This window comes from Larus michahellis, chromosome 7 (genome assembly GCF_964199755.1).
Source record: "Larus michahellis chromosome 7, bLarMic1.1, whole genome shotgun sequence".
Taxonomy (NCBI): Eukaryota; Metazoa; Chordata; class Aves; order Charadriiformes; family Laridae; genus Larus; species Larus michahellis.
The window spans coordinates 6828858-6854946 of NC_133902.1; the positions used below are offsets into that span (position 1 = coordinate 6828858).

The 26089-nt window shown below is 53.7% G+C and overlaps 1 protein-coding gene across 21 annotated transcripts in view; it reads right to left on the reverse strand.

Moving 5' to 3' along the window:
* Positions 1 to 11111: 11111 nt before the first annotated feature.
* BCAS3 (BCAS3 microtubule associated cell migration factor) overlaps positions 11112 to 26089 on the reverse strand; it is a 363020-nt gene continuing 348042 nt past the window's right edge. For all 21 annotated transcript variants that reach the window (XM_074594820.1, XM_074594824.1, XM_074594804.1 and 18 more), the window contains one exon: positions 11112 to 11997. In XM_074594820.1, coding sequence (XP_074450921.1) covers positions 11849 to 11997 — 149 coding nt within the window. In that variant the 3' untranslated portion in view covers positions 11112 to 11848. The remainder of the gene's footprint in view (positions 11998 to 26089) is intronic.

Below are 26089 nucleotides of genomic sequence, written 5' to 3' on the forward strand. Positions count from 1 at the left end.
GCCGGGCCTCCGCCTTCCCCTCCTCCCGGCTCCACCGGGCTGCGGCAGCCCCGCGCCCCGGGGAGCGCTCCCCCCGCGACGGGGCTGCGCAGGGCGCACCGCCCGCGGGCGCTGCGGCTCCGGGCGAAAGGGATTTTCCCTGTGCTGAGGGCCAGCCGTCGGGCCCCCCCTTCCCGGCCCTGATGCCACGGCAAGGGACTCCCCCGGGCGCCTGGGGAGAGCAGGAGAGGCCGCTCGCACCTTCCCGAGCTGAAGGGGACCCAAGCCGGGGTGGGAAAGGGACGTGCCGTGGAGGGGGGGGACACACCGGGTTCCGCGCTCCTACCCCGGGACAGACAGACCTGGGGACGTCTGTCACCTCCGGCCGCGCCGTCGGAGTGAACCCGCAGGTGAGGGGTGGGGGAGCTCCCGCCGCCCCGTCCCCGTCCCCGGCAGGAGCCCTTCGCCCCCGCAGGAGAGGCCTGACGGGTGCCGCGGGACTCGGCGGCCCCCTCCAGCCCTGGGGTACGCCCTCGGCCCGGTCCGGGCCTCCCCGCCTCCCCTGGGCCGTGGGGCAGGCGGGGAGGGGGCGAGGGGCGGCCCCGCAGCCCCGACAGCTTCCCCGGCCCCGCTTCTCCCCCTCCACCTGGAGAGGAAAATAAACCCGCGTGTGAGGAACCTGCCCTCGTTCGCTCTCACCCACCCGTGGCCGGGGCGGCTCTCCTCCGCCTCCCTTCCCCGGGGCGCCGCATCGTCCCTCACACCCCTCGTCGGGGTGGGAATCCCCCTTTACCTCCGGGAGATCCCGGAAAAACGACTCCCCCGCCTTCTCCCCTTCCCGGTACTCCGGTGCCCGTCGGGGGGGCCGGGAGGGGCCGCGCTGCGCGGCGGCGGCTGCCCGGGATGTGCCGGGCACCGGGACCCTCCTGATGCGGTTTTATCGACAGCGACCGAGAGAGATGCTCGACCCGACACCGGCCCCGGCGCCGCCATCCTCCCTCCGCCCGCTGCGCGGCCGCGGAGCTGCGCGCCCCGTCCGTGCGCGGCCCGGCGAGGGGAAACCCGAGGACCCCCGCCAGCGCGGCAGCCCCCGGGCCGCCCCCCCAACTCCCCGAGCTCCCCCTGCCCTCAGACTGTTTAGATTTCTCTCCAGCTTTAAAGAAAATATTTCCAGTAATCCAGATTTCTGGAAAATAACAACAGGCGGGGAGACGCAGACACAAACGCCGCTGAAGTTTATCCAGAGTTTGAACAATTTATAAACACATTTTCCAGCCTGTTTGTCAGGGCGGGCGGCGAGTGACCCCGGCCCGGCCGGGCGGCCCCTGCGCGCCCGGCGCTGGGAGGGGGGGGCGCGCATCCTCCGCGCCCCGCCCGCACCCCGCCCTCGTTACCTCCGCGCCGCTTTGATCAGGGAGCCGGCTCAGCCCCGCCGCTTAATTGATTTTTTTAATTTTTTTTTTTTTTTTTTTAATTACGGAGCGCTCTCCCTGCGCGGGGGAGGAATGACCCCCACTGGGCCCGCACCCCCGGGGCTGCCCGGTTCCCCACGTCGGGGCCCGGCTCCTCGCACGCACCGAACCCGCTGCCTTAAAAGGAGACGGGAGCCCCGGCCGGGGCCGCGCCAGCGCGGGGGGGACCGCGGCCTGAAACCCGAGCTGGCACCGCGGGGGGCGGGCGGGGACGGGGATGGGGATGGAGAGGCGGGGAGGGGGTGTGTGTGGGGGGGTTCATGCAAATCCCTCTGTTTAAAAAACTTCCATCTGAGAAAGTGTGTCACATCCCGGCGCGGGCGCGTAATCCCCGGGCTAATGGCATTACCGCCGCCTCATCGCCGTCATGGGATGGGGCCGGGCGGCGAGCATCACCCCCCCCCGCGCCCGCCGCCACGCGTGACTGCGGCTCGGCTCCCGTGGGGACACGGAGCCGCGCAGACCCCCGCTCCGTCGGGGCGCCCCACGCCGGGACCCCGGCGGTCGGTGCCGGCCCTCCCCCGGGACCCTCTCCCCCTTCCCGGCCTCGGTGGGGGGGGGGTGGCTGTATCGGCGTTTATCGGTAATTGGGGTCCCGTTTTCCACCCAGGTTCCCCGAGCGAAGCCGGTACCGGGTGGGGAGGGCGGGAGACCCCTCGGCGGCCGGTTCATCTCTTCAATCAGAGTTTAGCAAACGGCGTTATTTGATAAAATAATGCTGTTTATTCCCCCGCCCGCTTCCCCTGCGGGATTAAAAGCGAGGATTTGGGACTGTCCCGCAGGCTGGGCTGCACCGTGCCCGGAGCGGCCGGGATGGGTCCGCCCCGACCCCCGGCAGCCGCCGGGCTCGCCGAAACGGGGTGAAAACCCGCAGAAACGCCGGTTCTGGGGATCGGGAGCGGAGCGGGGCGGGGTGGCATCAGCGCTTTGGAGAAATCACGGGGGGGGGGGGGGGGGGGGGGGTCTCCGCGCCCAGCGCAACCTCCGCGGGGGCGGCCGAGGCCGCTGCCCCCCCCCCCAATCCCCTCCAGGTGGGGACCCCGGGTTTACCCGGGCAGCAAAACCCCGAAGGAGACCCCGACGGCAGGGAGTGTCCCGGGCTGTCTCCCGCCCCCCCCCTCCCCGGTTTCTCTCTGTCCTTCCTTTTGTTTTTAAACTGTGCCTGGTGGGTGCAATCCCCCCGGTTGCCCCTGGAAGGGGGAAGGCGCAGGGCAGCCCCCAGCCCCATGGGGGTCACCCAGCCCTGTCCCCTCAGCAGGGCAGGGGACCTGAGCTTCCAGATGCCCCTTTCTCTCTGTTTGGGGCCAGGAGTTGGGCAGAAGTTACAGCATCAAGGAGGGGCGAGCGAAAGGCCCCTGGGTGCACAGGGCTGATCCAGGCTCACACCTCGGCCTCTCTGCTTCAGCCGGAATATGGGAACATGTTTGAAACCGAATCTAAAGCAGGATCTGATGCCGCTGTTCCCATGTCACGTGAGTTGTGATTTGGCCTAGGTTTGACTATTCGGATGGCAGAAAATCACCATCTCCTGTTTATCAGAGAGGGCATTTCATTGACGAGAAAATAAAAACAGCCAGAATAAATCATGGGCAGGAATATGCTTTCTTATTGCACCTGTCCATTTCGCGGGTGTTTCATCACGAACAAATTTGACGTATATCCAGCACTGCATGGAAGGGCCAACTGTCATCAGTTTTATTCACTTTTCCCCAAAAGCCCAGTGTTCCTCTGAGCTGTGCTCTGCCAGAGACATGGAAAGGTGGGGCAGGGCTCTGCAGACTGGTCAGGCTCTTCCTATCTTTTAATTTAAAAAAATAGTCTGCAAATTCGAACTGCTGTGGGGCAATGCCCCTTCATGGCCCCAGCTCCAGCATCACGCCTGATGAGATGCCCGGGCACCTCTGCGCTGCGGTTCATTTTCTCACTTCCCAGCTTTTTCCTCGCTTCTCTGTGAGTGCAGGGATCTTGCACCGACAGCCCCAAGGGATTTGGGGGTCTCAGTTTGGGCACGCAGTGAGCACGCCGAAACCTGCCGCCCTGGAGTGCCTCTTCTCCCAGCCTCTTCTCCCCTCACAGAGAAGCCAGGTTCTGCAGCGCTGGGAGATTGCTCTCCAGGCGCCTTTTCCATGGATACCTCAACGGAGGCAGCACCAAATAACAAGTAAATAACGGCCCGACGCCAGGCTGCCGGCACAAAGCAAGCAATTGCCCTTCGCTCAGGTCACTAATCTCTTGACACATGGTCTTTGAGACCTGGGCCACGGGGAGGGAGGCTGAAAGGGAAGAAAAGATAGTGGGGACAATGGCAGGGCCGCCGGCCGGCTAATAACGCCTCTCCCGGCTTTGTCTGGGTACGCTCAGCCCTATGCTGGGATCAATTCATCTCAGCAGAAAAAACCCCACACTCCTGCATCGCAAAGGGGCCGGTGTCTGCCCCTGCCTTGGGCTAAGTGCAAAGCTCGAGATGCTGCAGGTATTAATAGCCCCCATTTTGTAGCCAGCAGCAGTAATTCCCTCCTGCGTTTTCCCCTCCACGCTGAAAACAAACCCTTCACTTGATCCGTTTGTCCTCTCCAGTTGCCATCTGTCTTCCATCCTTCAAATCTCACCTTAAAAACAGTGCCTCTTGAGCAAATCCTCCCCGCCGTCCCTGCGCGCCGTCTCGCCCGGCGCAGGCCTGACACTACAAGCGCTCATTGAAGTGAAGGGGATTTGAGAGCGCACAGGACACGGCAGGATTAAGGCCACAGATTGCTCTCCCCGGGCCACGCCGTGCCTGCAGAGCAAAGCCCAGGCTCTGCCGGCCTGGTGCCACCAGCCCCCCAAAGCCCAGGGGTCTTCTGCTCCCTCCGCTTGGATATTTCTCTGTCGTGCTGGCGAGGTGGGGCTCTGCCGCACTGGCCGGTGCTGGGCATCACCATCCCTCTGCCTTTGATGTGCTGGTGGGATGGAGGGAAGCACCTGAGCCGACCTCCCCGGATGCCTCCGGGTACCTTCCTCTGCAGATGGAAGCGGGAGAGGTCACCTCCCGAGTCCTGGTGAGGAGGCACGGGGGTGTTTCAAGCGGGGGCCACTGTTTGCACAGATGCGGCGGGTGCTGTCCCACCTCACGGCGTGCCGGCGTGGGACCCACCGCACCACCCAGAGGCAGCATCTGTGGGGCGGCCCCGGCCAAGCCCGTGAATCACGAGCACATCAAAGCACCGGCAGCGCGAGCACTAACAACCCCGGCAGCCGGCTCGGAGCGGACAGTGCCTGCGCAGATGTTCAGCAGCAGCTTTTCTCAATTACAAAGAGCAGGAGAATTTACCAGAAAACCCAGGGAAGGGAAGGAGTCCTGGCCAGCGGAGGGGCCACAGCAAAGAGCCCACGCATCCCTTGTGGCTTCACGGGCCAGGTCAGACCAGCACATCAGACCAGCACATCACCATCTCCCTCCATTTTAGCACCAGTATTACATTACCCCACATTTCCCTGCAGCCCTCGCTGTGGGGGTCATATGCTCCCATCAAGATTTTTGTCGTCTTTATAAAAACCCCACCTTGCAGGGCTTCGTGGGGGTAGAGGAGAGCACAGCCATGACCACATCTGATCCAAACCTTTGGAGCCGGTGAGATTCTTCCTGGAAAATAAACCCACGAGATTTCAAAGCCAATCGCATGACCTACGGTGGGGTGATGCACAGTGTTTTTCGGTTGAGTCTGGCAAGGGCAGCCCTCATCCTGCCCAGCTCCCACCAGGAGCAGGAGTCTCGTGGTCCGGCCAGCCACCCGGGTGGGACAATGGCATCACTCCCGCATGACAGCTGGACTTTCCCCTTTCGACAGCAAAAGGAGCAAAATTCAATGTACCTCGAGAGGTGGATGCAATGCGGACACCCCTCGCGTGGGAGGAGAGGCAGCAGGATGTGCCCGGTCCCCGCCTGCCCGCGTCCTGCCTGTCCCTCCCATGGGGCAGCGGGTGCGAGGTGGGGCGGGAGGCAGGGCACGGGGACGGCTCCTCGCCCCGGGCTGCGGGCGCTGTCTCTGGTTTTCTGCTCCAATGAAGCCGCTGGTCAGAACGTGGCTCGTAACCTTCAGCCCTCAGCGAAACCTTGCCAAAGTCCTTTCCCCAGGTCGTTCACAAACCAATGCGCTCGCCCGCCGTTGCCCCCCAGGACTGTCGGGCACATCGCAGGGGCCAGTGAAACACCGCCATTCCCAGTTGCCGAGCCCTCCTCGCCGGGGGATGCAGAGACGCTTCCTCCAAAACACATCAAGGGGGCTCCTGTCCCACTGACTCAGAGGTGTATTTAAGTGAAAACATGGCCGGTTCTTCCACCATCCTGCTTCCCATGGCGCCGAGCCCCATGAGCCGGCACTTCTCGCCTCCCCGGAGAAGGGACAGGGTGGGAGCAGGATTAATGCCCAGCTGGCACTGGGCTGCCGCGGGCACGGCTGGCACCGGCCTTTTATTACTGTCCTATGATAATATTGTAAATACTCACTGGGAAGTAATTACATCCTATAAAAGAAGCAGCAGTCTGTGGTTTGAGCCAGGACCGGTTCATGACACTCGTTTTAAAGAGACGTTTCATGTCTTGTTTATAGATTAGATTTTAACCTGACAACCTTTTAACATTGTATTAAATTAGAAATTAACTTCGTATGACTGCTCGCTGTATAATTGACCTACTGATAGGCTGAGTGCTAGAGAATATTTAAGATACCTTTCAGGCAGTGAAGTTCCCAAGAAAATTCAGAGCCTCCTCCTTGATCTAGACCAGGGCTTTGCTATTAATTAGTATTTATGGTCAGGTGGCAGGAGTGCTGCCCGTGGAGGGAGGGCTGTCGGGGAGCAGCATCCCTGCTGCGCTGTGCCCGTCCCCAGGGATGTGATGAAGCCCAATGGGATGGGGAGGAGGCGGCAGAGGGGACGGGGAAGGTCCCTGACCCTGCCTGCTGCGGTGACCACCCAGCGAGGCCAGTGGTCACCCTCCTGCAGTCGACCCAGCCAGAGCTGCTGGGAGACGGACCCGTTGGGGATGGAGCCCAGCTCTGTGGATGGAGGAACAGTCCTGGTCCACGGCACACATGGGCTCGGATGACACCCATGCCTGGGATTAAATGTCCCCTGCGCTGTTTTATGAAAGGCTTAGGAGATGTTTACAAACAGCTTTGTGTAACGCCAGTCCCCCAGCAGAGATGTCCCTGCACACGCGATGGCTGCTTTGCCCCTCGGGGGCATGTGGCCGCCACCTCTGCCGGGATGGCAGTGCCCTGCCTGCACCCTGTGGGGCTTGGGCAGTGCAGCGCGCTGCAGGGACCCTCTCTGGAGGTATCAGCCCAACCTTCATCTTCAGCTGCTTCACTTGCCCCCGCAGCCGGCCTCACCAGCCGTGTGTCATTTTGCCCGGTTGGTGGCTTTTCCTGGCCAAGCCGTGCAGGTGTCCCTGCTGCCAGCGCCAGCCATGCGGCAGGAATGCAGCATCTCCCGTTGCCTTCTGCCTACGGCCGGGGCTGACGGCGCCGAGGCAGGCAAAATCCAAGGGAGAAAACCCAGCCAGCGCTGGGGAGCGGAATGGTTTTCCAGCAGAGGGAGAGACAGGGAATGGCAGCTCCTGGGCAGGACAGGTGAGGGGCACAGCTGAAGCCTCCTGTCACCGTCTCATTCTGTTCTCACCAGCCCCGTTCTTTCCGATGCCGAGAGCGGGACCGTGCAGTCACCAGGACAGAGGCGCTGCCGCCGCAGGCACATGCTTGTCCCACTGCCTTTTCCATCTGCGAAACAGGCCAAGCAGTGGATTCAATTATTTTTTTTCCTAGCGCATAAGCCACTAATCATTTATTGCATTAAAAACCCCCTCATCTCCCCAACTTTTGTTCCCATTTTATCCAATTAAAACTCAGGGGGGGAAAAAAAAGAAGTTTAATTTTCTCTTTTTGCAATCACAAAGACCTGATCTCAGCTCCATCGACTCGCTAATTGTAAGCACTCAAATGGTTGGGTTTAAAGTTACACTTAGCAGCTGTGAAACATTAGGGTGAAGTGATTACAACCTACTGGAGGATACCGAACATTTTTACAATATCTCAGGAGCATAAGGGAAAGACAACAGGAAATGGCGCAAACTTTCCTACCCTGCACAGCAACAAGCCAGAGCAAAGAAGTGAGAAATATGAACGTAGAGACGCGGCGTGGGAGAGGTTTGGAGCCTCAAAAAGTTACTAAGGGAGCCCCGGTGAAAGCACGGCGCGTTTGCCCCCGTGCTCGGAGGGGGCAGAGAGGAGGGGGAGCAGCGTTCAGGGATTTCAGAGCTTCACTTCGCAGCAAAACCCTCCTCCGGGCTCACTGGTGAGGGAGGAGGACGGAGATCTTGGCGATATTTTGCCCTGGGTCAGTTCTTCTCGCTGGCTGGCCTTCCTCCAGCCTCATCACCAAGAAAACTCGCTCTCGGGCTGGCTGACGCTGCTTGGGGCAGGACTACCAGAAGCTGGTGGAGATGGGCAGCAGGATGGGGTCTGTCGGCGTCACTTGGGCAGAGCACCATGTTTCATCGGGGCTCACCAGGGCTAAGCTTCGCCAGCAAACAGAGCCCAAGCCCCACATGCCCCAGGAAACACCAGCCCCAATGGTTATCATAGAATCACAGCATCACTGAGGTTGGAAAAGACCTTTAAGATCATCCAGTCCAACCATCAACCTAACACTGCCAATTCCACCATTAAACCACATCCCTCAGCACCACATCTACACGTCTTTTAAATACCTCCGGGAATAGCAACTCCACCACATCCCCGGGCAGCCTGTTCCAATGCTTGGCAACCCTTTCAGTGAAGAAATCTTCCGTAATACCCAATCTAAACCTCCCCTGGCACAACTTGAGGCCATTTCCTCTTGTCCTATGCACTTATATATGTCCTTATATATATATATGTCCTTATATATATATCCTTATGCCCAGGGCTGGCTCTGAGATTTGATTTCATTTGAACTTCGAGCTGTCACATTTGGAGAACCTTTGACTTTCCGCTTCTTTTCAAACAGCAAAACATTTCCCTCCCGTGATTTAAGCACGCTTCCACATGCGTGTGTTTATTACAGAAACCAGGGTAGGATAAGAAAGCAGTATTTCATGTTAATTCGTGAAATCTGAACTCAACTTTTAATAGAAGAGCTCCACTTTATGCACAGAGTGATATACAGTCCGCCCCACTTTAAATGAGACGTTTTGCCTTTTGAACTCAGCAGGAGGCCGCTGCTTACTACTACTGGAAACGGTTTAAAAACCTGCAAGTCCAGCATGTCTTTCGGGCTCTTTTCGAGCCAGTGGTTTATATCATGGCACAACATTCTCGCGGGGCTGCCTGCGGCCGCCTGCTAGCTGCTGCGTTTGAAAATCTGGCGTTTCAGAAACTCACCTGGATTATTTCCGCAACAACGGGAGACACTCGTCCGCAATCCCGTGAAGACCGCGAGCCTCTGGCTGGTTTTGCTTTAACTGGGGTTTGCATCAGGTCCCTTGATTGAAAACCAGGTTGCGTTCAAGTCAGGGGCAAACCTCCCTCAGGAGCAGCTTCCAGACACCATCGGTGAGCGGGAATATCCTCTCCTGGTGCCTGAAAAGGGTATCGCTGCTGACGTTGCGGTGGAGGAAAGGTGTTGCCACAGGAAAGCACATGGCGCCCAGCTGAAATGGGCTTTTTTTGGTGTGTTGGCTAAAGTCAGGGGCCATGGGTGAGAGCCAGCGCGCACCGCAAGGGAGGCACACACCGCGGGGGCGCGTCGAATCACACCCTATAGAGTTATGGTGGAATCGTGCCCTATAGAATTATTGTGGAACCAGACACTACGGAGCGATTGTTGAATCGCACCCTACAGAGCTATTGTGGAATCAGACCCTGCAGAGTCCTCACTGCAACACTCTCGCCTTTCACCGGCTCGCTGAGGAGCTGGAACTCGGTGGTTATTCTGCTGGTTCATCTGTGAAAGTATCAAATTAAAGTTAAATTAGCCACCTCCTCATAGCCGTGCCTTTTTTTTTTTTTTTTTTTTTGATAAACTCTAGGCTTTCTTAACAGTTTGGCTACAGGGCTATCAACAGCGGGGAATTTAGGACATTCTTTTCAATGAACCAGACTGAAAATATTTTGGTACAGCCCCAGTTTGTAGGTTTTCCCCCCCCCCCTTCTTTAAACAAAACATCCTGATTCAAAGGAGCTTCTTGCAGACTGGGAATTTCCACATGGCCGTATTGCAGCACTTATAAAAAGTGATTTAATGCCTGCCAACAACAAATACATTTCCAATGACACCACTCTGCGTTATGTGCTATCCTACTTTGTGTGTTCAGTAAGAACCAGCAGCCAAACTGGCCGGGGCAGGAGGGAGAAGAAGCGGTCGCCTTCCTTTGCAAGAACTTTGTCCCTTCTGGCCGCTCTTTGGAAAGCCTGAAAGGAAACAAGCATCACGGTGACAACACAATCCCTTCTGTATGTGTTAATCTGGATTTCGTTTGAACTTTTGGAGCTGACCTTGGCTTGAACTGTGTTAAAAATCCTGACTGGTGTGGACTGACTTGACCCTGCGGTCCCATTTGTCCGCAGTGCCAGCCCTGCCCTCAGCCCCTTACTTCAAGCCATTATTTTACAGACATAAAAGAAACATAGCATTACGGCAGATCTAGCCAGCGGGCCGGAGCTGCGAGTACGTACTTACGAGCGAATTCTTCTCTGATTTCATCCCAAGGAAGTTAGTTTTTTTCACTTGAGAAAGGACTGACTGAAAACCAAGCAAGAAACTGAAATTATTGCTGCAGACTCTCAGTTTTTATTAGTGGTTTCCAAGCCTGAAGAGAGAGAGAAAAAAAAGCTTGATCTGAGTTGCAGCGTTACAGTTAAAAACAACAAAAAAAACCAAGGCCAAGACTGGATTTGGTATTTGGGGATGGATTAGGAAGAGGGTGGTGGGTTCTGCATCCCTCGGTGTGGCTGGTTGAAGCTGTAAGAGCGCAAAAAGATTTGTGGGTTTAGATAGTTTCCTCTCCTTGCCATAACTCAAACGGCTTCTATTAAAAACAAGTAGTGGGAAGGAAATTTCACAAGCTGACGGTCCCATCTCGCTCTCTGCTTCTCGACACAAGTTGGCCGAGAGAGAGGAATTCATGTGGTTAGGATGTGTGAGCCCGTGACTATTTTATCAGCAGAGTTATGCGGTGCTAGTTCAGACTGTGCGTGGTCAGTGGGGTCTGTGGGCTCAGGCTGCTCTAGGGGTCCTGCAAAGCCTCTTATATGCGACCCTACAGCACAACAGAGGTAGGTGGGGGCCACTGGGGCCCTTGCCCAACCGAAACCAGTGGGACGAAGCAGCAGGGCCCCGACCAATGCACGGAGCTGGCGCTGGGGTTAGACACCCGAACAGAGACGGGGGTTGATTTTCAGAGGCGCCAAGCGGGTGTAAGGAACAACACCCTCTAAATCTCTCATTTTCGAAAATCCTGCCCTTGCAAACGGGGATGAGAAAGCAGGGATGCAAAAACAAGCTCTACTGGCTGCATAACATCCACTGATGGCTTTAATTAAAGCCCTCAAGTTAGTAAATACGCACATAGTCTGGTCCAGGAAGATAGACGAAGCCCGCAGCCAGCCCAGTAACGCTCCATGAACATTGCCATTACAGCAGTTTCTTGTTTAACTTAGATTTATTCAATGACACATGCATTTCTGGACAGATATCTGAGTTCCAATGAACAAGTTTTATAACGAAGTATCAGAAATTTGTGACTGCAGTTAGTCAATTAAGTACATTTCTAAAATACATGACTAGAAGAAAACCGGAGCAATAGAGATAATTCTTCCAAAGAACAAAAAAAGAAACATTTCCATTTGTAATACTCCTGGCATTGATGAGAATCAGTGGGGAAGGAGGGCAGCACGGAGACGCAACAAGGAAGGAATAACATTATCAACCCTGTCCACAGAAAGTCCTCCAGTTTCCAGTCTCTCCAGTTCATTCGTTAATGCTCGGCACTTTTGCAGACAGCAAGAGCTCCTCTGAGTTACGGAGAATCCCCTTCACCTCTCGACAGGAAAAAGCAGAGAATGGTTGTGAAACCATGTGCTTGACCAGAAATGGCTTAGAAATAGTTCTCCTCAACCAAGCTCTTCCTGAACACAGCGAAAAAGGAAGCCGCAGAGCTATCGGGATTGAAGACGGAGTCTCTTCATATTGCACAGGAACACAAAGTCAAGGTTTTGTGAGTATGTTTCAGGAAGGTTTAAGAGTCGTCAATATTTATCAGGGTAACGAGAACCATCCAGCGCAGCGGCCAACTGGCAGGTGACAGACACATCGGGATTGTTTAGGCGGAGAGGCGGCTCGTTACCCTGTCTGGATCTCTCCTTGGATGTTTGGCTAATTTAAGGGAATCCCGTGGGGAACAGGCTGAGGGGCTGGTTTTCGTTAGTCGGGAGGGGCGATCGGTAGCCGTCGAAGTTGCGCGGGATACTGCCGCTGGTGGAACCGGAGCTGTTACTGAGCGTCTCTATGCTTCCCTCTCGCTGAAGCTCTGCAACGGGAAGAGAGAGCAGGTCCTGGTTAGTGTTTCGGAGAAACCCGGAGTGCCATCAGATGGCCGCTCTATTGACAAATCTGTGTATTGTATCATTGCTCTAAAGCTGCATTTATTCCTCATCCATCTTTTCTGGGGTGATTTGATGAATCACTCTGGAGGCATCCCAGCTCCTGGTCCTACTTCTCTGCCAGGCTCACAGCTCAGCTGAGCCGAAGCTGAGGTGGACGAGATGTTAAATGCTGCCCGGCAGAGCGGCCCCTTTCCTGGGAGGAGGCTGCTGGCTCGCGACATGTCAGGATTCAATCGTGGGGGTGCTCACTGCTGAGATGGCGGGGAAGGGGGAGCGGTAGCAGCACCGGTTACCGGTGGTGCGTACCAGCTAACCACTGTGATTCTCCACCTTGGGAATACCAGGGACTTTCCACAACCTTTTATCCTGCGCAAACAGACATAAATAACTCTGCTTTTTCCAGCCAAAGAGAAAATATCCCCTTTCCTACGTGCCTGAGCTGTGCCTCAAAGCAAAAGAGAAAGCAGGCCTGACCACGGCTCTTCCTCTCCTGGTCACACGCATCCAGACATCTCCCCTTGCTGACCTCCCCAAGCCTTTACTGCTCCCTAATCTCGAAACAGGAGGATTTTTGTGTGTGCAGAGCATCGTTTCTAACCGTGGCCTCTCGGCGAGCCACTTGAACCCAGCAGTTGACTCGGCGGCAGCGTGCAGCAGTGCGGCTGGGCAGCATCGCCCCGGCCAGCACTCAGCGCCGGCACGCAGCCCTGAGATTAGGCAGAGCCCCACGTCCACGGCAGGAATCCTCTGCCAGACGCGCGGTGACAGGCTGCAAGAAATATTCTGGCGAGTTGCGACGCGCAGCCCCGAGTGTGACTTCTGTCGGCTGCTTCTGCGCAGGCTACGGGGCAGGGACAGGAGCTTTGGGCAAACTCCCTCGGCTGCCAAAGGGGAAAGAGGAAAAACCCTCTTGTTTGCTGCACACCGCGGTGTCATGCGTGTAAGGCACGGGAGGCAAACCCCCGGAGCAGACAGGCAGCTTTTCCCATCCTGCAGCCGGAGTTTTGCTCGGACTGGGGGGAAAGAAGCCACAATCGCAGGAGCTGGAGGAGCGGTGCCCGCTTTGCTCTCTGCTAAATATTACTGCACCTCTGGTCTTGGCACACCTCAGTCAAACACCGGGATATTTAACCTTTTCTCAACACCGTGATGCTCCTTTTGCCACAAGAGGACTTGGAGATAAAGACGTATCTATAGGTAATGCCCACGACAAAAGCAGAAAGTCAGTTCTTTGCTGAAGCTGCATCCTAAAATTCGGTAAAAACAGCGTCCCACGACACTGTACAGCTCCCGGTCGCTACGTGGGCACGGCAGGGACAGCAGCGGGCGAGCGTGCCCCCGGCAAAGGAGGGCTCAGGGACTTAATCCTTGATGGTGGAGGTAACTTGGGATGGAGATAATCTGCCCAGGACACATGAAAAACAAATCAGCAGGAAACCAGTCACCCTATAAGCAGTGATAATAATGACCTCAGCTGTATTAATCACAATTTCTTGCCAGTATTTGGTGAAGGAATGTCCATGTCTAAACCTCTTCATTTTCCTCACATCCTTACTCTCCCCTGAGTTCAGGAAGTAAAAACAGCAATTTAAATCAGAAATGAGTGGCGTATCCCACACTAATGCTGTGCTTATCCTGTCTGATTTGGGGCTTTTATCTCCCTCCGCACACAGCTGGCTTCGGTTAAACGTCCCACGTCACAGCTCTGGGGCGCGGGGCAGCCATCGCCCGTGCTGGGCAGGCTGGGGCTCCCCGAACAGGGGGCGGGCTACTAAACTTCCTCATGGGGCTGCTGAACACCTCACGGGGCTACTGAACGCCTCATGGGGCTGCTGAACACCTCACGGGGCTGCTGAACTCCTCACAGGGCTACTGAATGCTTCACGGGGCTACTAAACTCTTCACAGGGCTGCTGAATGCCTCACGGGGCTACTGAATGCCTCACGGGGCTACTTTGCTCGCTCTCTCTTTTTAAGCTGTAATTGATCTTCAAGCAATGCTGCGCTTTCAGTAACCGCAGCCAAAGGAGAGCGAGGGAGCCTTTGTGTCCCTGCGGCCGGTGGCTCCTGCGTGGCCGTTTCTGCCCCTCGGGGACAAGCGCTGGCCTGCCAGCTCCCGCCTGCCCTTGGCCACGCCGCGTCCTGCCCGTCCTTCCGTGACACGTGTGGCACCGCACGGCCTGCCGGGGTGGGATTTTGGGGAACTGGGGCTCGCGGGGTGGCTTTCCGGGGGCTGCGGGATTTCCGCAGCCGGCAGCACTTGTCACCTCTGCGGGGGACTGCCAGGGGGTGGCACTGCGGAGGCTGATGCCAGCCAGGGAAAAAGCAGGGACAAAAAACCAGGGAGACCCAGCGGTGGGCGCAGGGCCTGGCTGGGGACCCGTCCCGGCTGTGCCGCACGGCCACGGCTCACTCCCCTTGCTGTGGCTGGCACGTAAACCCCTTCAATTCGCAACACAGCGGGGACAAAAGAGAGGATAAAAGAGATAGAAAGCCTCAAGAGGAACCAGAGGGGAAGTTTTCCAGCCCTCCAGCCTGTGCAGAGCCCGCTTTGGGTTCGGAGGGGGTCAGGCTAAAAACCGGGGCAGCTCCCGCATCCGAGCTGCTGTCCCAAGTGCCGCAGATGGTAAACGCGCACATTCCCCCGGGCAAACGAGCCCGGGCGCTCTCAAACAGCCCCGCATTGCGAACCCGCTTGCTCTGGAACTAATTACACAGCCAGGCAGACGAGCAATGTATTTCGATACCTAAGAAAGCATTGTAAAACTCCCGACCGCCGCAGCAGAAAGCACCGCTGTGCTCAGGAAATTGGGCTCTTGCCCTCGCCCAGCCCGGCTCTTGTGCACAGCTGGGTCACGCGAGACGTGCAATTAGACATTACATGGTCACCAGGGACTACCTGCACTTCATGTACGACCCTTAGGACCACAGTCAGCCCGTTTTCCTACGCTCCCCCAGCATCAGTCCATTTTTTTCAGCTGTTTCATTAACAAAAAAGATAATAGCAATAAAAAAGTCCAATGCAAACTATTATTCTTTCCCCCAGACCTTCCAGCAGACCAGAGGCAAGCGCACAGGGACACTGATGCCATTCCCATGGGAAAATCAGACAAGAACGGTGAACGGCTCCACGACACGGGGACACCCTTCCCATTATGGGGTAAAAAACTGGGGGCCGATTTCTGAGAGACACGATGCCTGGATGGACCCGACAAGCGCAGAAGAGGCCGCCGTGGCATGGTGGGGCTGTAGGGTATAAGAAGAAGCAGGTCCCTGTAGACGCGCAGCGTGGGCAGCGCTGCCCTCCCTCTGCCCCGGGACGGAGAAGCCGAGCCCTGCGGAACGGCTGAAAGGAGGCGAAATATTCCCCAGATCTAAGTAAGATGTGTCACACAACCGGTCAGACCACCGGCGCCCTCTGTGCTGGGAACACACTCGCTGAAAAACACCAAATACAAGGAAAAAGTGGGATTCCCCCCGCCCCAGGGAAAGACTGGGGCGAGCGGCGGGAGAGCCCGGAGCAGCGTTGGCGGCGCGGGATGAAGGCTCAGGATGGGGCTGCCTGGCGAGAGAGACTTCGTTTACTTCGGTGGAGTTACGCCAGGAATGGACTTGGCCCCAGCATGTCTGAGGGTTATTGTATCTGCATTCCCCCATGCATATACTGTCGAGATGTATTAACTTCCTTAAATGTACCAGTAAAACAACCTCTTATGATACACTTTAATGAACTTGTACAGTAGCCAACAAATTGTGCATCATATAAAACCCATTCGGCCTTATAGACTCTCTGGCTATTTTGTAATAACTGCAATTTGCTTCTGCTGAAGCAAGATAACCAGGGTTGAGAAGTCAGGCTTTGCAGAAACCTAAATATTTGATTTGGGGGGGAGTGGGTGGGAGAAGGAAGAAAGGGGCCTCTGGGAGCTATTTATGGGGTCAAAATAACATGAGACCTGCTCTTCTCGTAGCATTTCCACCATCAAGGAAATGAAATACTGTGAGAAGACCAGCACTTGCATTATTTTGGCCCCATAAATGGCTCCCTGAGGCTTTCAAAAGCCCGTGAAAAACAAACACAAATACAAATAAATGCTAATACTGGAAACGTAAATACTAAAACCTGCCCATGTCCCCGGAGGAAACGGCTCACAAAGTCCTGCCTGCCCTAAAAAAAAAAAAAAAAAAAAGAAGAAAAAAAGACGGGAAAAAAGACGAAGGAGCAGGAACATCTGCTGAAGTCATGAGGAGAAAGTCACTTCAGGGGAGCCGGGAACAGCCTTGCCTGCGCTTTTGACAGTAACAGTAATGGGCACCGCTGGCATCACCCAGGGTCCCAGAATAATAGGGATTTTCAGGGCACTCGCGCTTTCCGCCGCGGTGAAGGCAGCAGCAGTAAAAATCCTCGCGGCTGCTGGTGTGGGGACTGTGGCCGTCGAGAGCAGGGGGGACGGTGGCACAGCCAGTGGGGGTCCCCAGCCCACCCCGGGGGGTGGCCGTCCCCCTCCCATGGCCCTGCAGCCCCCGGAGCTGCTCGGAGAGCAATAGGGCATCCAAGGTGCGGCAAAGCAAGTGCTGGCTGCTCCCTGCTTGGCATGGCTTCCCGCGGGGCTGCCCGCAGGCCGGCACCCGCGCTGCCTCCCCGTGGCTCCGCATGAGAAACGGAACACGAAACCTCCCACCAAAACGCTCCTTCCTGCTAATATTCCCAAACGCCATGCTGCAGCCTGGCGGCCCTGTCCCTTCTTCTGCCGCCCGAGCCACGCTCCGTCGTCCCCGAGCCGGCTGCCAAGGCGAAGGGAGGAAGAGGAGGAGGAGGAGCTGCTCTTGGGACAGCCCGGGGTCCTCATGCCCCGGGGAGCAGTGCCATCCCCCCTCCAGCGAGGTGGCTGCACCCTCGGTTCCAGAAAGCTCCAGGAACTGTCGAAGGACCCCATCAAATCTAGAAAGGTACAAAGCCCTGCCAAGCTTAAATGTGAAACCGTTTTATATGGCGCATTAATTCAATGCCTGAAGAAAATCTATATAGCCCTCTTTTGCCCGGAACACTCATAAATTATGCTGCCTTTCTTATTCGTGCTCTCTCTGTAGTGGTCCACTTGAAGCCGTGGTATCTCCTTTATGTCTACTCAAAAAAATCTCATCTCCAGCGCATTATTTCTCCTAATGGTTTTTCCTTTCTCTCTGTTTGCTTTCCCCTGTTAAGCACAGTTTCAAAATATCCTCCCGAAATCATTTGCTGGAAGAGCTGACCCTTTCCTCTTACCTACCGAGGGCCGCCCGGGCTCCCGCGCAGCCCGGCGGAGCCGCAGCCGGGATAAATGATACAATGACAGCAGCCTGATGTGTCAGGGCAGCGGGGAAGCGGCAGCAACTCTGAATACAAGAATTATTCTTCATCATCTCAAACTGTCACAACACATTACCCTCAAAGCCGCAGCTCGCTGAAGGAGTGACCCTGGACTGAATGGGAGAGTGCTCGGGGAAAGAACTAATTGTAGCCTCTTTTCACACGTCAGTCACTTTTCACAGCACCAAGCCTTTCAAGCTCAACTAATGTCAAGTTCCCTTTTCCTTTTGCTGGGCTGAGTATTTCTGATTTTTAAGGATGGCATTTTTAAAGGAACAAGGTCTCCGGCGAGGGATGAGGCCGGGGAGGGGAGGGAAGGAAGCGTCGGAGTGAGCACGCATCAGAAAGTCCATCAGACGCCTGAAGACTCGTTAGGAATTAGACAATTAACAAGTAGGAATGCAGGAAGCGGGGTAATGGCCAGCAGGGCTTGAATCTCCTCGATTTCATTTCTGTCATTCACGGCGATTGTTTCGGGGAACTTTTTGGGCTCCGCTGGGCGCCCAGGGGGCTGCGGGTGCGGGAACGTACTTGGTCCCTTCCCTGGAACCAGGATGCCAGGCAGGCGTTCTCCAGTGGCGGGCGAGAGAAACAAGGTGCTGCTTACAAAACCCACCTCTCCGCGGCCACCAGCAGTTTTTGAGCGAACAGCCCAAAGGCCAAAATTAGAGTTTTGTTTTAAAATCAAAGATGATTCCCTTTGTTCGGAGGAGAAGCGAGGCGACTCCCTGCAGACAGAGCTCTCGGAATGACAGCCCGCTCTGCGCTCCCAGGCGGACAAACTTAAGGGCCCTTCACACCTCCTCGTCTTTAACCGAAATCCTAAAATATTCTGCAGTGAGGAGTGTTTTTTTACCCTTATATCTGCACAATGCCCATCACGGGGAACTCGCAGAGCTGACTGGGGCTTCCGAGTGTTACTTATTAACTGTAATGAATAATAATTATGTAGCTTCTGCCATCTGGATTCTCATTCAAAAGGATCCCATATAAAGCGAACACTAAAAGGCAATTTGTATTAACACAATGGAAGTCTTGAGGATCTCTTAAACTGTTTGTAATTTACACAACGCTCCCCAGTGAATGGATTAGTTAAACATTTTTATTTTACTGATTGCCGCCGAAGGGAGCGGGACGTGCTCCCACGGAGGAGCTCGCACCGGCCCCCGACGTGCGGCTTCCGCTCCCCTCTATGCCGACACGCACGCTCTCCATCCTGCAGTGTTTAGACAACATCCCAAACTCAGCTGGACACTTTTTGGCTCTATTTCTGCACGAACATTTTACTATGGACATCACAACCCCGTCCCCACAGGAGCCGCTGCCGCTGCTGGGGCTGGGCATGCCGCAGCGCGGGGCAGAAAAGGGCTCGGAAGTTGGTGCGAAGTTGTCAACCGAAGCGGGACACAGAAACACCGCCCCTGACGCAAAGGCTTGGGAATTGCATTACTGCGGTTGTAGGTTTTTCTTGGGTATTCCCCTTTTTTTTTTTTCTTTTTGACGAAATGCAATTATGCTAACGAGGGAGCTCTAATTATAATCCATCTCCACCGCCCTCAGCGGCTGCTCGGAGGCGAGGACCTGCGGAGTTGGCTCCAGCCCCACGCAGGGACCTGCCGCCGGCCAGGGCAGGGGGGCACCCCCAGGGACACCCCGCTTTTGGGTATTCAGATAAGCAAAAATCGCTAATATTAAACTGTAGCGAAATGAAAGCACCAAGTACTCATTAAAGCTCTTAATTTTCCGAGCTCCTTTTCACTTGAGGTGGCTGAAAAGAAATTTCAGGGCAAATGTATTTTTACATTGCTCCTTCCCAAAGGGAGCACAGACGGAAAACTGGTTCCCAGCTTTATATATTACTATAATGTTTACAAGTTTGTATGATTATGATAACGTTTAAAAATCAATTAAACCAGTTCTCCCGCAGCTGCAGGGACTCATCTCCTGTGATGCTCTGGGTGGCCCTAATAGACCTGCTCCTAAGAAATGTTTCTTTTTCCCTTTTTTTTTTTTTTTTAAACCAGCAGTTCAAGAAAAGAGATTTTAAACTCCATTCAAAAGAGGAAATGTAACACTCCGGCATTTGAACATTCCAAATCAATTCCCCTATTAAAAACCCTTTCATCCTGCTGCAACCTGAAAGATGCTGAGACACCGCAAATAGCACCTACATTAAATTTGCAAGGTAAAAAAGACTGGCGAACGCTGCCGGAACAACTTCTCTGAAATCAGAATTCAGTGGCCTATGTAAAATATTAGTTACTGTCAAACTACCTTACAATAACTCTAATGCTGAATCCACGTAGAGTTGGTTAACGCCATGCACTTGGAGATGAAACCTGGCATGTTGGAAAAAAGGTGGCAGGATCTAGCAAGGAGATGAGGAGGTAGAGGAGGCAGGAGATAACCAGGGGAACGAAGACTGAGCCTTCTGAACATCAGAGCCCCCCTGAGACCGCACAGTTCATTTCTGGTGCCTTATTTCAAGGCGAAGACGCCAAACAACTAACACTTACGAAATGGGGAGGACATCGGAACTTACATAAATGGCTGGGTTTACTTCAGGCACGAAGAGATTGTTGAGATACGGACAAAACATTTTCATGCATGAACTTCTAAAGAATTTTGCCTACCAAAAGAAAAAAAAAAAGCAAGCAGCTTGTTTTTTCCCTTTAAAAAGAGAACCCAAAAAGCTGCACATGACTCGAGTCCATGGAGTAGAAGGCCCAAGACTTTGGCATCTTGCCAGGCTTGACTCTGAGCATTTTATGGAAGGTTAAAAGTGCACGAGATAAAGGACTAGCATTTAGAGGGAGAATATTCTTCATAATAGGCACTTTCACAATGACTGCAGTGCTTTTAAAAAATAATCTCAAGTTTCCTAGAGCTGTATATTTTTGTAAAGAGGTTTAGGATGTTTTCCTACATAAATGGCACTTCAGAAGGATGAGCTGCTGATTTTAGTCAGTATGTGAAATTTCAAAAGCTAGAACAGTCCAATGCTTACAGAAAACAATTTCTGTAGCCCATCCACATCATGGAAGCCTACGACTCCTTGTCTAAGATTTCTCAAAGAGTTTTTAAAATGAATCTGCAGATACGGTTGTTTAGGTTTAAAGGAATCCCCTCCTACCCCATCTTGAAAGTTTCAGTCTGTTGCTATTATAAATCCTATAATAACGCACCTTATATGTAAGATATGCTTTCCTGCGCAAACCAGGGCGTACACAAGTTTTTCAACGTATTTAGGCAGAATTATCTTGTATCTTCAGTTACGCAAGCAGCACATCTGTGTATATCAGACCAAAAGCATTTGCAGAGAAAACACTGTATTAAAATTCCTGGGTTTGGTCTCTCATTCCCAGGGTTATGGGAGTGCCTTGGATTGCTCAACAGTGACCCCTCTGTCAGCCTCCGACTCCACAAAGGAAAACACAAATTCAATGTCATCTGCGTGTTCACGACACCTACCAGCTCCGTGTCCTACACCCTCCAGACCCTTTGGATCTTGCTCAGAAGCTTTGGAGGTGATGCTCCTATTCCTGAACCCATCACACTTCTGTCCTGAGCGGGTTTGGACCCAACGCATGGATCTAAGCATCCCCCTTCCCACCAGAGCTGGAGCCACTGGAGATGGTGGGGAGGGGGCCCTGTCTCAAAGGTGGCTGCAGCAAAGCCACCGCGCACCAGGGCGATGACCCGGCGTGCTCGGGGAAGGCTGGGGGTCCCTCCTCCTGCCCCGGGCTCAGCCCGACAGTCCCAGCAAAAATGCTGGGTAAGGAAAAAGGTCAAAAATACAAAACCAGCAATTCCTTCAGGGTCTGGGCAGCCCCTCGCCGATACGCTGACTGGGGGATTTCAGACATGCCTGAGCCCGCCAAATCTCAGCAGTTTCTCTCACGCCGCCAAGACCTATTTTTTTCCCCTCTTGTGGTGCTATCTTGGTTCTTGGGCCTCCTTAATAACCCTCCGTTAGGAAGACAAGGCAGCCCTGGAGGAGGACAACTTCTGTGCTCTGGGCCTCTGTGTGCACCCCGCATATGTGCATTATGTGCTTCTGACACAAACGTATTGCCGAGTTCATTTTAAAAGTATAATATTACAAAGCAAAGTAATTCTGGCACAACTTCTAGGACTTCTGACACGAAGTGGCCTTTTCGGGCGAGCGAGGAAAGCTACTGAGAGGCTCTGGGCTGTCTCTCGGGTGCAGATTGATGCCGAGGAGGAAGCTAGACCGGACTGGAATTTGGGTTTGATTCAAAGGAAAAGTTAAAAGTTTTGGGGGAACAGATGCTCAGCTGGTCCAAATCAGAAGAGTTTTGTTGAAGCTCACAAAATGATGTCACCGCAGACGCAGCCTTGTCTGCTCATCTAAACAGTTCAAGGCTCTCGGATCTGAAAAGCTCAGGTGGAGATCTAAGGAGCAGAGGTCTCCTCCTTTCATTTCCCCAGCCCGGGTTTTAGTGTCGCTGAGGAACTCCAAACCCGTCCAAATAATCCCAGTTCCAAACGCAACTTACCGCGTCTATTGAGGCAATTATTTCAAAGATTACGTTGACATCGCTGCTTCAAGCAGACCAATTTTCTAAACACAGACCTAATTTTACAAAGCACTCAAAGCTCGCAGTAGGACTCTTAAAATCACGTCTCTACCTCGACTGAGTATTAACCGAGCCTGGAAAAACAACAGGCCAACCTTGTGGGCTCGCTCTCTTGCAGGATTGCTTGAGGCTCTTAATACACTCTGTCTTATTTATATAGCTCCAAATTCTGATGTCAGACATAAATATGAAAGGGCCTTGATAAAAATGACATCCGAAGCTTAATTCGGCCCTTTGTTAATGGAGTTCAGCACAGCACTTTGCTTTCGTTCTCATGAAACCAGAAGGCAGCTGAAAAATACTCAACTGGACGTTTTCACTTGTTAAAAGTCATATTTTAAAAACTATTCCAAGTATTGATTCTAATATACTTTGCCTTTTTAGTTACGCTCTTACAAGCAGTGTCAAACGTGTGAATGAGCTGCAGCCTGTGGACGAGCGCGTGGTGGAGGATAACTCTTGTGTGAAATCTAAAAGACCTAATGGCAAACCAAGGCATTCCTCTGGCCACATCCCACATAAAAGGCAATTTAAATCATCTCAATCTGTGCAGATTCTGCCTTGTACTTGGGCATCTGGCAGCGGAGTTAACAGAACTACCTGCTCTTCGTGTTGTCTTCTTTTGCAGGCTTCCCACTCACATTTTGATGGGCGACAGGCCACATTTCCAAAAGATAAACCAAAGAAATGGCACAATACTGACACAATATCATCCAAAGATCTTTTTTTAAAGGGTGGGGATAAAAGTAGCCCTGAGTAAAGGCAAAAAATCACGCCTGGATTTCAGGTTAGGGATCTGTGCCCATACAAGTCATTTACCCACTGCTACCTCCGTGGCTGCAGATGAGGGAGGAAGGCTGCTAGGTTAATTTGTCTTTTGATTAACGCCTCCAAACGTCATTTCCACCTGACAGCCTGGCCTCAGTGATGGGAACAGCGGCTCAGCGAGGCATGTGCGTGGTGATCTTGGGAACAGACGGGAGATGCCGTCCATGGGAATGCTGTTGCTCTGCCCTATGAGAAAATGAGAGTAGCAACACACGCGAGCATCCCTCCGCACGGCACTGCTTCGGGGTCCCCTGGCATGCTGCTGTCTGTAGCCGATTAGGGAACCACCACCATCTCCGACCTGCTCACCTCGACCCGGTTCTGCAGGCGCTCGCCATCCCCGTCTCCTCGCTCCTGTGCCATGCCACCGAGCCAGGGCGGAGGGAATGGGGCAGGTCCCGGCTGCTGGCCCTGCCGGCACCTTCCTGCCTGCGGCCTTCCCAGAAAAACGGCTTTGGAAACAGTCGGAGAAGTGATACTGACCCTTTGTCTTTCACAACACCATCAGCTTTTGATGTAAACACAGAGTTCATGCGTTGGGCAGATACTGAGAAAAGTCACTGACCAAGGAAATAACAAATAAATACCAAAAATAAATAAATAAAAAAAAGATGGTATTTTCTCTGCAGGGGTCTTCTTGGAAAATGGGATAAAATGCCTCCCATAGGAAAAGGCAGTAAACAGTTTACGTCTTGGAACAGCCCTTTTACAGGGAGGGTGGTTTCCTGGCGTGTCAGGAGGTGACACGCCACCAGCCAGCATCAGGCACTCCCAAATTCTCTATCTTTTCACGAGAGAGAGAATGGTTCCTTAAAAAATTCATCCCCTTAGCAGCTATTTCTGTCTGCACGGCAAAGGAATTCCTCCCTCCCCGGGCGGCGGGACAGCCCGCAGGGAAGCTGCTCCCTGCCTGGGATGGGAGACACCTTGGAGAAATCTCAGAGGCTCTGGCTGATGCCCGAGGAACACGGAGCAAAGACTAAAAGCCAGCGAGCAACAAAAGCACCGCCACCTCGTCTGAAGCGACAAGAACGAAGCGCAGAATATAAACAACCGAAGTAGGGAAAAAAGCTATTTACATTTTTTAGAAGTTTTACTCACGCATTACCAAGCATGTAATTAGCAGTGATGTAATGTAAGAGGGCACCAACAGAAACATGGAAAAAAGCGGCCAGTCTCTTATCTTTTTGTCTTTACGTGTTGCCTCAGCACCTTTTTCATTCTTTGTGAAGACGCGACTTTTACGCAGCTCGTTTTTACAGAAAGACTTGAAACCTTTGGAGGTTTCAACCACTTGCGTGAGCCTCCACAGAGCTCCCGAACACCCTCTGCTTCTGACGGAGCAGCAGCATAGATGGTTTCTCCAACCGATTTGTCACTTTTCTTACTCTTAGGTTGTTTTTTTTTTTTTCTTTTTTTTGTCAGCCGACTGCGCACACAATATTGAGCAATAATAAACAGAGGAGAATGAAAACCGCTGCAGCTTGAGAAGTGAGCTCAGGATATGATTCCTCCTCACCGGATGCCTGGAAGATGTCACTGAAATTCTCTCTCCCTTAGTGCAACCCGCGTGGAGCCAATATGAACTCCCAGCAAAGTGCTTAAAAACCCATTATTTATAATAACTGTTAAATGATGAGACATTGTTTACCCAGATCGCAAGATAAATTCTCACTTACAGAATGCTTGCCTGACCGTCCTGAACGTCATCTGGTTTTTATTTAAATGCAAAATGTAATTAGGCTCCCAATAACACAGCAGAAGAATTCAATAAGATAGGGCTTTTCACTTACAGTTTAATATTAACATTTTCCCATAAATGTTAATGAATAAAAGTCTACTGTTTTATATATTATCCATGGCGGGGAGACAGCAGGCTAGGAATGGAAGGAAAGCTAATCTTTTCATACCACAAATCAGAATATATACCTCAAAGAGAACTAACCATTCCCAGCATTGCCGTGGACCCGGCCACAATGCTGCTTCCTCCAGGGACAGCCACCAGACCCGGTCCCAGGGGACACGCTCCAGGGAGTCTCCTTCCCCATCCACCAGGGAGATCCTTCCCCAGCCAGAACTCCCTGTGGGTTGTTTTCTTCTCCTTTTCCCCTTGCCCTCTCTCCCCCCGTCCCGCTTTCTGCCCAACCATCTCCACTAGACATGCCACGAGCATCAGATAGCGAACAACATCGCTGTTAAGCAAGGATACGGCCCCGAGCCCTGATATTCTTGGACTCCAGCACGGATAGCATGGCTAGATTATCGGAAAAATCAGGTTACTATTTATCTGATATTCTGTTAGAGAAACGCACGGGAGTGATGAGATGATGGCAGGGCTGCAGACTACGGTACGATGATAGGAAATGATACGGCATCCGAACGGGTGGGAGAAGACCCTTGGGGCTGGCGGTGGTGGCACTTTGGGAGTCCCTCGAAGGACTTGTGGCTCCTGATGCCGAAGCGTGAGGAGCAGATCCCGTGGTGGAAGCGGGGCCTCCGCGGCTGAGAGGGCTGGAAGCTGCAGGGCCAGAGGTTTGGCTCGCACTGGAACGTTTTAATTGTTTTAGCTTTTGACCTTCTGTTTATTGCTGGGGTTTTTCCTGTGTTAATGCGTATTTTGCTGTTTGGTGACTCATACTTCATCGTCCCTCTCTCTAATCAGAAGTGTTCATTTAACAGTTCAACTGCTTAACAATTTATTGCATAAATGGGTTTCCATCCTACAGCCCCCTCTCCCGCCTCCCCCGGTGAGGGCAACGCACCATCTGGGAGAGCTCTGCGATGACTTGGGCCATGGCCCTTTCACAACCCAGGGGACGGCAGATGCCCTTGGCACCAGTGTGATGCTAAAGCTCTGTGTGGGCAGGAAGGGGAGCCGTCAAGTTGGCCGTGCGTTATTTTAAGATAAAGGAAGGCTCAAACTTTCAAAGAGTTAATGCCGGTAGGCGCGGGAGATCCGCACTACGGGGGTGAGCAGAGACGGGAGCACCGCGTCAGCCCCACAGACCTCGGGGTGGTGGCACGTGGTCCGGGTGGCCACGCACCTTCTGCCACTGAGCCCACGGCGCGCCCTGCGCCGTGACCCGAGCTGCAGCTTGTCCTTAACGTGAGGGTGACAGGAGTCACCTAAGGCTGTACGGGGATTTCAGGGCGCGCTGACCTCCCCGGTGCTCGGACGGCAAAGCTGGAGCAGAGACCGAGGGGCACAAAGGCAGCAGCAGCAGAGCGGAGCCCAGCC